This window comes from Eschrichtius robustus, chromosome 7 (assembly GCF_028021215.1).
Source record: "Eschrichtius robustus isolate mEscRob2 chromosome 7, mEscRob2.pri, whole genome shotgun sequence".
NCBI classification, from domain to species: Eukaryota; Metazoa; Chordata; class Mammalia; order Artiodactyla; family Eschrichtiidae; genus Eschrichtius; species Eschrichtius robustus.
The window spans coordinates 74,745,375-74,758,617 of record NC_090830.1 but is presented as its reverse complement, the minus strand read 5'-3'; the positions used below and the strand labels follow the sequence as shown (position 1 = coordinate 74,758,617).

At 53.9% G+C, this 13,243-nt stretch overlaps 1 protein-coding gene across 1 annotated transcript; it reads left to right on the top strand.

The window, feature by feature from the left end:
* Nucleotides 1–1,659: 1,659 nt before the first annotated feature.
* On the top strand, nucleotides 1,660–11,393 carry TACR2 (tachykinin receptor 2). Its single transcript, XM_068547721.1, has 5 exons — nucleotides 1,660–2,051; nucleotides 3,614–3,808; nucleotides 7,136–7,286; nucleotides 7,912–8,107; nucleotides 11,018–11,393. The coding sequence occupies exons 1-5, from the start codon at nucleotides 1,660–1,662 to the stop codon at nucleotides 11,233–11,235; spliced, it is 1,152 nt and encodes a 383-aa protein (XP_068403822.1). The 3' UTR covers nucleotides 11,236–11,393.
* Nucleotides 11,394–13,243: the final 1,850 nt, after the last annotated feature.

The window sequence follows — 13,243 nt, the reverse complement described above, 5'->3', positions numbered from 1 at the left end:
GAACAGGCCTCTGCCCCACGGCCTGGCCAGGGCTGGAGCCAACTGTGTCTGAAGCTGACTCTGGGCGGGAGGAGGCCCAGGGCCCCACGGTACACATACCCATGGGAGGAGCAGGGGCCCCTGGAAGCAGCCCCTCCGCAAGGAACGGGGCTGGCTTCCCAGGAGACCAAGCACACACTTAGCACAGCAGCCCAGCAGGGCCACCAATGCTGGTGACTGAGAAGCCCTCCTCGGCTTTAATGAGGGACACGCCCTGCCCTTCTGAGCCTGCCCGGCCTTGAGGGTCCACACACCCACAGGTGTGCACAGGTGCACGAGCGTGTGTGTGCTTACACACGTCTGTCACACACACAATCACTCAGACACAGCATTGCAGCTTCAGGCAGCACCCGACACACATGCACACAGTCAACGACCAAGAGTAGAGTCTGTGCGCAGCCCCTCGGGGTTTTCTGGAGCTCACAGAAGAGGCAGCGAGCCCTGCCCTTGTGCTAAGACAGTGGTTCTCAAAGTGAGGTCCCTGGACCAGCAGCACCGGAATCACCTGAGAACGTGTTAGAAATGCTTTGCGTTCTGCCTCGGTCAGCAGAGCCCTAGGCTGTCTGGGGGCCTCCCACAGGGCTACAACTCCTTGTCACGTTTTCTTACCTGCCAGCTCCTGTGCTAAATAGACTTTACGTACATTATCTCATTAAAACTCACCAATATCCTGTGAGATGTGCACCGTATTGTTCCTATTTTTTTCAGATGGGAAAGTCGAAGCTGGGAAAGGTTAAAAGACTTGCCTGGAGTCCCTGGGGCTCCCAAGCCCGTGCCCCTAATCACATTCTAGATGTAGCTCCAGCCCCACTGAATGTAAACACCCTACCAAGGACTGTGCGCCGCATGCCCGGCCCCGCTGCTGCCACCTCCCATTTCCCCTGGGTCTCTCCCTGCCTCAGCAGCCAGTCCTAAATCTTTCCTCAAGAGACAAGGCCGGGCCCTCCACGCAGGGGTGGGACGAAGGGCAGGAGGCAGCCCCACCTCGTGAGCAGAAAACACCTCCGCCAAGGCCCTCACCACCCAGCATGCCCCACCCGGAGAGCAGCAGGGGGGCAACCACGGGCTGGCAGCCCTGTCTGCACCCCAACGCCTGGAGAGAGAGCCTGCTGTGCAGTTGACCTGTAGAATCCAAAGACGGCTGCTGTGTGTGTGTCTGATCCAGAACGTTCCCTGAATTGCATTAGGAGGGACCTGGGTTTGAGTCCTGGCTTTATCACCAACTTACTGTGTGACCTGGGCTGGTCCTCTCTTGGAATCTGTTTTTCCATTTCTGCAGCGAAGGGGTTGACTGATGATTTATAAGGATGTCTCTTGCTCTGAAAGCGTGTCTTGGATTCTAGATGTCCACATGACATTGGAGAAGTCTGGCCAAGACATGGGAATGTAAAATGCCAATGGCTCTGGACCCGGCTCTCTGCTCAGCCTAACTCATCTTTGCTTGAGACTTGGGAGTGCCCCCGGCTCCCCAGATGTGCCTGGCTTTGCACAGGAGTGCTCCCCTCGCTCTCCCATACTCACGCACCAAAGAGGATTTGTCTTCTACAGCACATCTGGCAGGGCACCAGGGCCCGGAAGGAGCCAAGGAGCTAGACTGTTGTCCCAGACCCAGAGGCAGCCATGGGAGCCTGTGCCATGGTGACTGACACCAACATCTCGTCTGGCCTTGAGAGCAACACCACGGATATCACAGCCTTCTCCATGCCTGGCTGGCAGCTGGCATTGCGGGCAGCAGCCTACCCGGCCCTGGTGCTGGTGGCTGTGATGGGCAGTGCTGCGGTTATCTGGATCACCCTGGCCCATCGGAGGACGCGCACGGTCACCAACTACTTCATTGTCAACCTGGCCCTGGCCGACCTCTGCATGGCCGCCTTCAACGCAGCCTTCAACTTCGTCTACGCCAGCCACAACATCTGGTACTTTGGCCGTGCCTTCTGCTACTTCCAGAACCTCTTCCCCATCACAGCCATGTTTGTCAGCATCTACTCCATGACCGCCATCACCGCCGACAGGCAAGAGGGGGCAGCTGGGGGGGGAGTCGGCTCGCTTTTCTGGGTTCACACAGGGCTGGTAACTTGCCCACAGTCACACAGCAAGTTTAGGGTAGAACCCAGTGGATTAATTGCCTCCTAACCTGATCATGATCCTAAACTATGCATCTGGAAGACAGGGGCCTGTGGAACCGAAGCAAGTAAGGTTAAGGTTAGACACAAGGAAGAACTTTGCACTAGATGGCTGTTCAAGGCTACAGGGGAAGACCAACGGTGTTTTAGGGACCTTCTGAAGTGTTCTTCTCTGGAGTTGATCTTTGTTTTACTGAAAGGAAATTGCTTATATTGTCATCCTACTCCTAGGTATATTATATGAGGGGAAATTTTAACACTGCATGCAGTTACTATATAAGTAAGACGGGGCCAATTACTTCCCTGTTGCTGCTCTCTGGGGCTGCAGACTGTGACGTTCTGATGGGGATGGGGTGGGGGCAGGAGGGGTGGAGGGGTGGAGGAGTGATTAGTCAGCAGATCTGAAAGTCCCCTAAGACTTTCTTCTCATTCACTCGGGTATTTGAGGCACTGTTTCAGGCACTGGGGAATAAACACCAGGGGGGAAAGAGTCCCAAAATCATGGTCTCGTGGAACTTCCATTTTAAAGGCTGGGTGGAGGGTGGGTAGTACAGACTGTACAGGGCAGGGTGGGAGCCAGGAGACCAGGCAGGAGGACACTGAATAATCACCCAGGTGAGGGAGGATGGTGGCTCAGGTCAGGATGGTAATAATGGAGACTCGTCCATTCATTTCTTCATTCATTCTTATGTTCAATGCCTACTTATGTACAGATACTGTTATGGGCATTGGGGGAAGAAACAGATAAAGATGCCTGCCCTAGTGAGAATTTAAATAATAAACACAAGACTAAATAAATTATATGCTGTATTTTGAGGTCATGAGTGCTATAGAAAAATATCAGGAAGTGGAAAGGGGATCCGAGGCACTAGGGTATGTGTGCTGGGGCAGGGCAGGTTGTAGTGTTAGATAGGGTGTCAGGATCAGCTTTATTGTGAGAGTGGGATTTGAGCTGTGTCCTATTGTTCTGGCCTAGTCTCAAGATTCAGATTAATCCCAGGGAGGAAGGCCCAGGGGTCATCTAGGACCAAAGCCGTTTTGGTGTATGTAGAGCAGTTCCTCCACTGCAGAAAGGTGGTGGGCAGCTGCTTTGGGCTTTGTCCAGGAGACCGTTGGGCTCTGTTAAGGTTTCTAAACGGAAGACAGGCTGTGTGGCTGGGGAACTCGGCAGGGCTGAGCTTCAGGACAAGGCCCCAGATGGACTGCCGGTGTGGCCACACCGCTCTCTTGTGGCCATCCGAGAGCACATCCGCGCTCAGAGGGAGGACGTGTGGTGGAACAGGGTGGGGTGGGCTGGCGTTTAGGGCGCTAGTGTCCCACATGGCTGTGGGAGAGCACCAGCCCAGCTGGCTCTCTGCAGGTCGTCAGCCAGGGTGCGGGGAATGGGACTAGCGGATCTGGGCTGGTCTGACGGGAGGGCACCCACCACTCACACCGCCCTCTGCTCACAGGTACATGGCCATCGTCCACGCCTTCCAGCCACGGCTCTCGGCCCCCAGAACCAGAGCAGTAATTGCTGGCATCTGGCTGGTGGCCCTGGCCCTCGCCTTCCCCCAGGGCTTCTACTCCACCATCACCACGGACCAGGGTGCCACCAAGCGTGTGGTGGCCTGGCCCGAAGACAGCGGCGGCAAGATGCACCTTTTGTAAGGCCTGGGGGTGGGGGAGCATGGTGTGTGTGTGTGTGCACGCGTGCATGTGTGTGCGTGCATGCACATATGTGCACGTACACATGTGCAGTGTGTATGCATGGGTGTGCACATGTGTCTGTGAGTGAACTGGGGATTATGTGAGTACAGTATCAACTAAAAGTAACACTTAGCACTTACTAAATGTCAGGTTTGGTATAAGTACTTTACATATATGAACCCACTGGATTCTCCTAACAATATGGGTATGTATGTATTATTATTCCCATTTTTCAGATGAGGAAACTGAGGCACTAAAAAAAACCTAAGTAATGTGCCTAAGACCACACAGCTAGTAAGTGGTAAATCGAATATTTAAATCCAGGCAATCCTGCTTCAGAGCCCAATCTCCTCACCACTCTTACTTAAATAAGGGACATGTCAGGGTACCAAGACAGAAAGAAAGGGCAGGTGCCAGAGCCTGGGATGTTTTCAGGAGGAGCCTGGAGTGGACTTGAGCTGAGGCAGGCACCGTGGGCTGGGGGATGGGGGGAGAAAACAGAACTCAGGCATGGTGCAGCTGCTGGGTGACCCTGGGTAAGTCCTTTCCCTTTCTGGGAGTCAGTTTGCCCAGTTCTCACGGCGGGTGTGGCTTTGTCATCCCCAAGCACGGCGGGGGTTGGTGGTAGAGGATAAAGAATTGGTTGAGGTTCTGGAGACAGTAGTCGAGTGGGAGCCCTGCGCTGTCCCCTGCTGGCCGGAGGACCCTGTGTAGTCACTTAACCTCTCTGACCCTTTGGCTCCTTCTCTCTTAAAGGGGATTAGTAAGAGAACCTTGCTCAGGGGTTGTTGTGAACACAGACGAGAAAATGTACCTGAGGCAACTTAGCACGGTGCCTGGCACAGAACCGGCGCCCAGTAGGTGGTAGTTTAAACGGGGAACAAACGAAAACAAACCTGGCAGATTTAGTCCAAGAAAAGCCCAGCTGCCCCAAGCATGAGGATGTGCACGCTCTGAGCCCAGAGCCGCCAGATCATAGCGACAACTCAACTCCCTCCCCCGCCTCCTTTAACACTCCTCCCCCAACGCCCGCTCCTACCTGGCCTCCTCCCGTCCCGAGCACCAGCCAGAGAGCGCCACGCTGCGGCCTTCGGGGAAGGCGCCATTCCTCTGAGAAGCCTGTTCCTGGCAACTGCTGAGTTTCCCGGGAAACTGCTGCCCTGGGTCTCTGCCCTCATTCCGTAGCCCACGTTCTCGGGACTCACGGCTCCAAGGGCGGAGTCCACGTAGGGACCCGCCCCCTTCTTGGCTTTGGGGAGGGGCGGAGAGCAGAACATTTCCTGACTGGCCACTGCGGGGCGGTGTTTCTCCACCTTAACAGTGAGCTTTTCTCTCTGAAGTGGGGACCAGTAAGAATTTAAGGTACCAACCACCACCTTTCTGGGGATGGTGATTTCCGACTCTGATTCAGGCAACAGGGGAAAACAGGAGGGCAGAGGTGGGCTAGGAAGGCCATACTTTGGTGCTACTTCGAATTCTGAGAGGATTTGGGGAAAAGCCTGGTTTCTCGTGTGTAAGAATATATTATTCGTTCTTGGGTTGGGGAGCTTCTGAGATTTAGACTGGGGGCTCCATGCGTACAGGCTCACATCCTGTGTGTATAGGAATCTAGGAAAATGCACATATGCTCCCCAAATCAAAATACAAAAAAAGGCAGTCCAGGCTATGAGATTCTGGCAGGCCCTAGAAGATGGTTCCCAGAGCTCCTTGGCACTCCCTTCTGTGTGGGAACCTAGCCCAGAGTGAATTCCTATCCTGAACCGACCCAAGAAAGAATGAGGCAACAGAAAGGCGTCACTCATACTTGGGAAGGATGGTAGAGATTAACTCCTTGTTTTACAAATGGGGAAACAGACTGAGGGAGAGATCTGACTTGCCCAAGGTCACGCTTTAAATTAGAGGCTAGGCAAGAACCCAGTTCTTCTGACTCCACAGGGTTGACCCTCAGTGGAAGGGAAATCATTTGTGTGTTAAGTCCGTATAGAGCTGTTTCACAGGACACAGACTTCCTGTGCCTCTCTGAGCCTCATTTTCCCACTCTGGATGCTGAGACAGGTGGCCCTGCTGATCCTCAAGGTCTATCTATCTCAGACACTCGTGACCTCACAATGAAGGTAAGGTACAAGGGCCTGGCTCCTGGCTGCTCCTCCCGCCTCACCTGCTCCACAGTAGGACAGATGATGATCAGGGAGTCGAGGAGCCCCCAAACCTTTTGTAATTAGCATGCTTGCCAAAAGAGCAAGCAAGCCGAATTCTAAACTCAGGCTTTAGGGAAGACGTTTTGCTGGAGCCACCTACTCCCCTCCCTTCAGGTGTCAGTACCTCTTGAAAGGGACCCAGCAAGGCTGGCACACGGGGAAGAAAGGAGGGGCTTGGGTACACCTCTGTTCTCCTAGAAAAAGGTCACATGACAGGGCCAGGGGTCTTGGGTCCATTCACCGGGTGCTCCTGCTTGGGCCTTGTCAGAGAGAGGCTACAGCATCGCTCAGAAACCAGAATGGGCAGCATGCATCTTTCCAAAAGGAAATGAGAAGGCCTCAACACAGCCCCGGGGGGTCCTCCACGGGGACTGGATGAGCGCCATCAGTGGTGTTCTGGGCCACTTGCTCACAGGTGGTGTGAAAGAGTATCTGCTGATGTGAGCCATGTTCCCAACCAAATGCTAATGGTCGGGAAGAGATGCTCCACTAGCATGTACAGTGTGGCCTGTCTCCACTGCCCCCTTCCCTGCTAGGGATGTTGGTGCAGGATAGAACCACATCAACTCCAGGAAATCTATCTAGACAGACAGATGCAGATATAGAAGATATACATAATCTATCTAATACATATGTGCATATACATATACACCTATATTACATGATTCTGGAAGAAATATTCCAAATCATTAACCGTGGTGGGGGTGAGATACATAATTTTACTTCCTCCTTTGTGCTTACTGGCACTTTAAATTTTAAACAAATGTATTGATTGGTTAACTTTTTCGTTCCTGTTTATTTCCTTGTTTGGTAACTTGTCTGTCACTTGGAAGGACTCAGAGCTAACACAGGTGTCCCTTTTGCAGCAGGGGAAACTCTCATTGGGCACATGTGCTAGCCAGTTTGCCCTTCTTTTTTTTTTACTCCTTTTTTTTTTTTTTTCAAACCAAGGCCTTGGGAGGTGGCCCAGGGTAGCCCGCCAGGGACAGCTCAGGGGCGTCAGCAAGGTCCTGGGGATTGAGTGCTGGAGGATGCTGGAGTCGCCCCCAGGTCGCCCCGTGCCCAGGCCCTTGACTCTCCTTCCAGGTACCACCTCGCGGTGATAGCCCTCTTTTACTTCCTGCCTCTCGTGGTGATGTTCGTCGCCTACAGTGTCATCGGCCTCACGCTCTGGAGACGCACTGTCCCAGGGTACGAGGCGCATGGCGCCAACTTGCGCCACCTGCAGGCCAAGAAGGTGAACTCCGGGGTCAGGGAGGGGGCGGGGGGCGGGGCCGGAAGTTTGGCCCCCGCCTTGGGATCAGCCATTCCGGGCACGTCCCCTAGAGGGCGCCGCGGAGGATAGACTCCACCTGTAACTTGCCCTTGTCCCAAGTCCCTGGCCAGAACTTTCATTCCTTCTTCCCGGGCGGGCGGACTTGCTTTGGTCTTTGGGCTGTGGCAGACACAGATTGTAGGGAGAGGGAGACCTCGGAACCCGTAGCTGGCATGGTCTCCTCTAAGGATGGGGTTAGGAACGAGAGCTCATCCACTCTCCAGGGAGGGGAGCTGCTCTGCTTTAAGAGGGATCCAAGATGCCTTTTAGAGGAGATGGCCACCGAGCTGGGCTTTGAAGAGTGAGGACTTCAAAGGAAAGACAGCAGTGTGGACAGAGAGACCAGCCTGAGCAAAAGCCCCGAGGTGGAAGGCCCAGGAGTGTCTGGGTAGCAGAAGCTCTAGGGGCCTGAGCCTGTGGAGGTAGACAGGGCCTGCTTACTGAGGGCTTCTCAGGCTGGCACGAGAGGTGCCTCGTGCTTCCCCTCGGGAAAACTGGGGCTTGGGGCTTCCAGGCTGAGGAGTGACCTGCATCTCTCCTGGACCAGTTTGTGAAGACCATGGTGCCGGTGGTGGTGACATTTGCCATCTGCTGGCTGCCCTACCACCTCTACTTCATCCTGGGCAGCTTCCAGGAGGACATCTACTGCCACAAGTTCATCCAGCAGGTCTACCTGGCGCTCGTCTGGCTGGCCATGAGCTTCACCATGTACAATCCCATAATTTATTGCTGCCTCAACCACAGGTGAGCCCTCACCCCAGCCCCTCTCCTCAGCCTGGCTCCATCTGGACTCCCCTGCACAGCTTGAGCCTGTGCCCATCCATCCCCGCCACCATGGGATTACCATCCTCCCAGGGAGCCCCCAACACAATCCTCCCTCGGGTCCAGGCCTAGCTTGAGCCCCACCTCCTCCCCAAAGCTTTGCCCCATTGCCCAGGCCACAGCTCTCACATCTGCCTGCTCCTGCTCTGTCTTCTGGGGGCTGCATCTGGGAAAGGAGAAGAAAGGAGGGAGGGACAGAGAGATGGAGGGAGGGGGAGAGAGGAAGAAGGACAGCCAGAGAGGGCGGAAGGAAGGAGCCAGGTAGAGGAGGGAGGGACTGATGGTTTTAAGAGCTTCCTACACTGAGGAAGAACTGAGGACTGTCCCTGGGCGAGGAGAACAGCGCCAGCCCCAGCAGAACGAAGCACTCAACCTGAGGCCTGGGGCCAAGACTAGACGGGGAGCAGGTTGCTCCCTGGAAGATCACAGAGGGGGCTTTCAGGGCAGCTAGGAAGTGACCTTGGCAGAGACTGCCAGAAAGGAAGGAGCCAAGTTCTCACTTCCCCCCAACCCTTGTACTTCTAGAGAAGTGTAGTCCCAGAGAGGGGCTGGCATTTGCTCAGGGGCACTTGCACAGGTGAGGAGGTGCTGGGCCAGGCAGGAGCCCCAGCCCAGGAGTCCCGCTTGCAGAGCAAGTCGTTCAGCCTCAGAAAGCCTTGATGGTGGAGCCAGGTAAGAGGAGATGAGAGGTGGACACCGAGTCCTGGCCTTCACGAGGCAATGATGTGGGTGAGGTTGGCCCTGGACATCTTTTATCACCGCCCTGCCCACATGTCCAGGCCACTCATAATGCCAGTAGGATCTTTGTTGCTCAGACATCCCACCCGGGGCAGGCCAGAAGGAAGTAACAGACTGTAATTTTTTTTTTTTTTTTTGACTGTTTAATGGCTGCCAGAACCCTCCATTGTCTCCTGAGAGGCAAGTACATAATGGGAGGGAGGTGTTATCCCCATTTTACAGATGAGGAAAGTGAGCCTCCAAAAGGAAGACTCTCCTAAACTCATGCAGCAGGAATTCCATGTGTCTCCAAGGCCTATAATCTCATCATTTCTCTTGCATGCAGTTGTAGGAGTGAGAACTTGGAGACAGGGACTGTCACATCAGGGAGGGGCTCCCAGCCTTCTGTGTCTGTGCATTGGTCACTCTCCTGCTACCCAGAGACACAGTCCCTGGGAGTCTGAACACCCCAGGGCTCTACAACTCCTGAATCGTTCAGTATTTGATGACACTAGCTCTGAAGACTGGTATTCCTGGTGGAATTTTCATTCTTCCGGAAAATGTTCACCAGTGGCTCTGTGTGCCCGGCACTGTTCCAGGCCCTTGGGGTACCCCGGTGAACAAAAACAGTGATCCCTATCCTCGGGGAGCTGACCCTCTAGTGGGGAGGTGGAGATAGACAATAAGCAAATGTAATGAGTAAATAATACAGTGTGTATTAGGTGATAAATCCTATAGAAAAAAGAAAAACTAGAGCTGGGTAAGAGAGGACAGGAAGTGCTGGGGGAAGTAGTGGGCATAAGGGCTGTGATTTTACAGGATGGTCAGGGTAGGCTTTACTAAGGGGTCTTTTGAGCAAAGACTTGAGGATTGAGTGGGCCCTGTAGGTGTCTGGACAAGAATTCCAGGCAGAGGGAACAGCCAAGGCAAGGGCCCTGTGGTCAAGGTAAGGACTTGGGCTGGTTCTCTGACATGAGGAGCCCTGCAGTGTTCTGAGCGGGGGAAACACATGCTCTGATTCCCTTTTAAAAGAATCAGTCTCGCAGCTGTGTTGGAACTGGACCACAGAGGGGCAAGGTGGGGGAGGCAGGGAGATGGTTAGGCAGGTGCAATAATCCAGGCGAGAGATGGTGGGTGTAGACATGTGAGAAGTGGTCAGAGTCCGGAGATTGCTAAGGTAGAGCCAACAGAATTTGATGGAGAGGGAGTCAAGGATGACCCCAGGTTCTTGGCCTGAACTAGTGGAAGGACAGAGTGGTCAGCTGTCAGGAACTGAGACGAGGACGACTGGGGGGGTGTGGGGGGAAGAGGATGGGGAGCTCAGGTTGGGACATGCTGAGTGTGGGCAGAGGCCATGAAGCTCCCATAATAAAGGCATTTATTGGGCTGCACCATGGAACCTTTAGAGCTACAGGGGGAAGAACCAAAGTCAGGCCTGCTCTTCTGAAACTCGGAACCCTGCATCTCCTGGGAACAGACCATATTACAGTTCTTTCCCTCCCTCTGCATCACACAGGGTCTCATCTGTTTCTGCTCCTGACAGACCAGTGTCCTCTTTCTGCCAGCTCTTTCTCATTTCTTCCAGTCACTCTCTGCTTCCTCGGATCTCCAATTTACAGGTGGACCCTCTTTGCTGCCTTGGGGAAAGTTGTTTATTTTTTAAGCAAATGTACTAAAACTTAGTAGTTCCATGTGTATATTTTCTTTCAAAGCTGTCCCCTTGGGGGAGCATCCGTATTCTACCCAACCTTGCCAAAGCCCCAAGTTTTTAAGACTCCTCTTTGCATACTCCTTTAGAAGCCAATTAACAAATCGAACAAGAAAATCTGTTGTGTCTTTATAACTGTACTTGGTTTATTTTTGTTTGTTTGTAATAGCAAACGGTCTCATTCGGCTCACTTCAGTCCTTGGACTTAGCTCCAGATTACTTCTGGTCGTTTCCAAAAACCAAATCCACTAGAGAACGTGTCTCCCCAGAGACCCTGAGCTCTTAGGAGCGAGGCAGCGACTTTCCTCTGGAGGAGAGATCGGCTCCTGGAGGTGGGAGCAGCCACAGGACAGTTCCCTTAACTGTCGCCCTCACTCCGTTGCTCAAGATGACTGTCCATCCCCCGGGTTTCGCTCTGGATTCCGGCTTGCTTTCCGTTGCTGCCCATGGGTCACGCCAACTGAGAAGGACAAGATTGAGCGGACTCACACCTCATCCCTTTCCACGAGGGTCAACAGGTGTCACACTAAAGAGACTTTGTTCGTGGCTGGGGATGCGGCCCCCTCTGGGGCTGCCAATGGGCAGGCTGGAAGTCTGCAAGCTGAAGTGTCTACTGACCCCTGAACCCTTGTGCCTGGCTGCACCCTGGAGAAGTAGCCAGTTGAGAGGACCACATCGGAAAGTTTGGCCCATGCCTCACCCTTCAGTACATCAGTGGAAAAACAAGATGGGGCCAGGAACTCTGCAGTGGGTGCTGACTCTCCCAGCCACCCCTCTGACAGTGCTTCAGGGGATCCAATAAGTCAAAGAAGACAGTGTGAGCTAACACTTAGCTAATCCAGGAGTTGCAAGCTCGAATGCCTCCCTGGGACATACAACATAATGAGTAAACTGAATCCAGTATAAAAGAAAAACTGTAGATATAATGATAAAAGGTAAGTGACTTCCAGTGTTGGGGCAAAAGGAAGGGTGGGGACCGTGGCAAACTGGAGAGCACAGGAATCCAAAGGGAACAACAGCCGATCAGCTCTGGACAGATGCTGCCATGTGGCTGGGAGCCCACTGTTGCCAGATCCTCCAAACCTTTCAAGAGAAGCCAGAAATCCAAATTTGTCAAACTTCCAGGTTTGTTAAATTGAACTCACATTTTTATAAATGTTGCATAAACCAAACAAAACACACCTGTCAGCAGCACCCAACCATGACACTGACCTATTATGAGGCTAAAGACACAAGGAAAGAAGCTTCTTGTTTTGCAAAGCCCCTAACCTGTGAGCCAATCCAGGGCTTCTCTGCCTTAGCATCTAAGAACCCAGGTCCACCCCAGTGTAGGTGGTGGTTAAAAGGAGCCTCAGCTGGGTGGCCTCAGACAAGTCACAATGACCTTCAGCTCCTTTCTCTTTCAATGGCAAAACCACCTCACAGGGATGCTGTGGGGATGATGGGAGTGATGCCTATAAACTGGCAGGCCCAGCACAGGTGAAGTGCTTCACAACCAGCAGCTGTGACTTTTATTACTACCAGGGCAGCCGTTTGACCTGAATTCCGCAAGTCAGCGACACAGCCCTCACCCTTACTTCTGCTCAAGGAGGTGGCAGGCAGAGAACACCCACTGTCCCGTCTCCCAGAAAGCTCCAGGCCCAGCCCGGTCCACACCTCACCCTGCTTGCTGACTCACCCTTCCCACCTCACGGCCCCTCCAGAAGAATCACGTAACACTGTAAATGCACACCTAGAGTTCCATGTTATCTGTGTTCTCCACAAGATCACTGTGTCATAGGCACCGGCAGTGACAAATAAAGGGACTCTGGTCTCACCAAACCAAGGGAGCATGCAGTCAGTCCTGGGAAAAGCCACCAGAAGTGTGGTCATGGCCTGGGAGACTCACATCGCACCTCAATCACAGGGTACCAGAATGTGGACTGATGTGGGGTCCACAGACAGGCTGGGGGAGAACCCAAAACGGCAGCCACAGAGTGGAACAGCACCCTCAAGACAGCGGTGGGGCAGGGGTGAAAGGGTCAGACAAGGGCCCACAGAAGGGGTTCGCTTATGATGGGGGTTGGGGAGAGGACGGCAACCTGCTACCCTGGGCTGCTGCAAGGCTTCATCTGCTCAGGGCAGGGCATCTCTTCATCCATCGTCCTGGAGTCGGCAGAGGGGGTGATGCGGGCAGGACCTGCTCTAGCACAGCAGGAGGGAGGGCCAGCGTTGCCCTGTCCTCTCATGGGGCTTCCAACAGCCCCCGCAAAGCCAAGCTGACTTTTGCTTTGTTCCAACTACAAGTGAGGAAGCCAGGCTATTGGAAGACGGAGGCCTTCCATCCCTTTACCTTCTGAGAGGTGTCGAGGCGGGGGCTGCAGGAGTCCCTCCCTGGGGTAGACCCCCGGGGCTGGAGCGGGGAACTGGAAGGGCAGGTGCTAGAAGAAGGGGAGAGGCTACTTCCTGACCCTCTGCAGGGTACAGAGTACAGAAGTCCTCAAGCCAAAAGAAGGCTGCACGCTGAAGAACACAGCCTTCATTTCAAGCTCTGCCCCTGACCCAGAAGGCCACCAAACCCCTCAGGGTTTGGTTTCTGCCACATCCCCCCGATGTCCTCCCCACTCCCCAGCCATTAAGCATCACTCGGGTC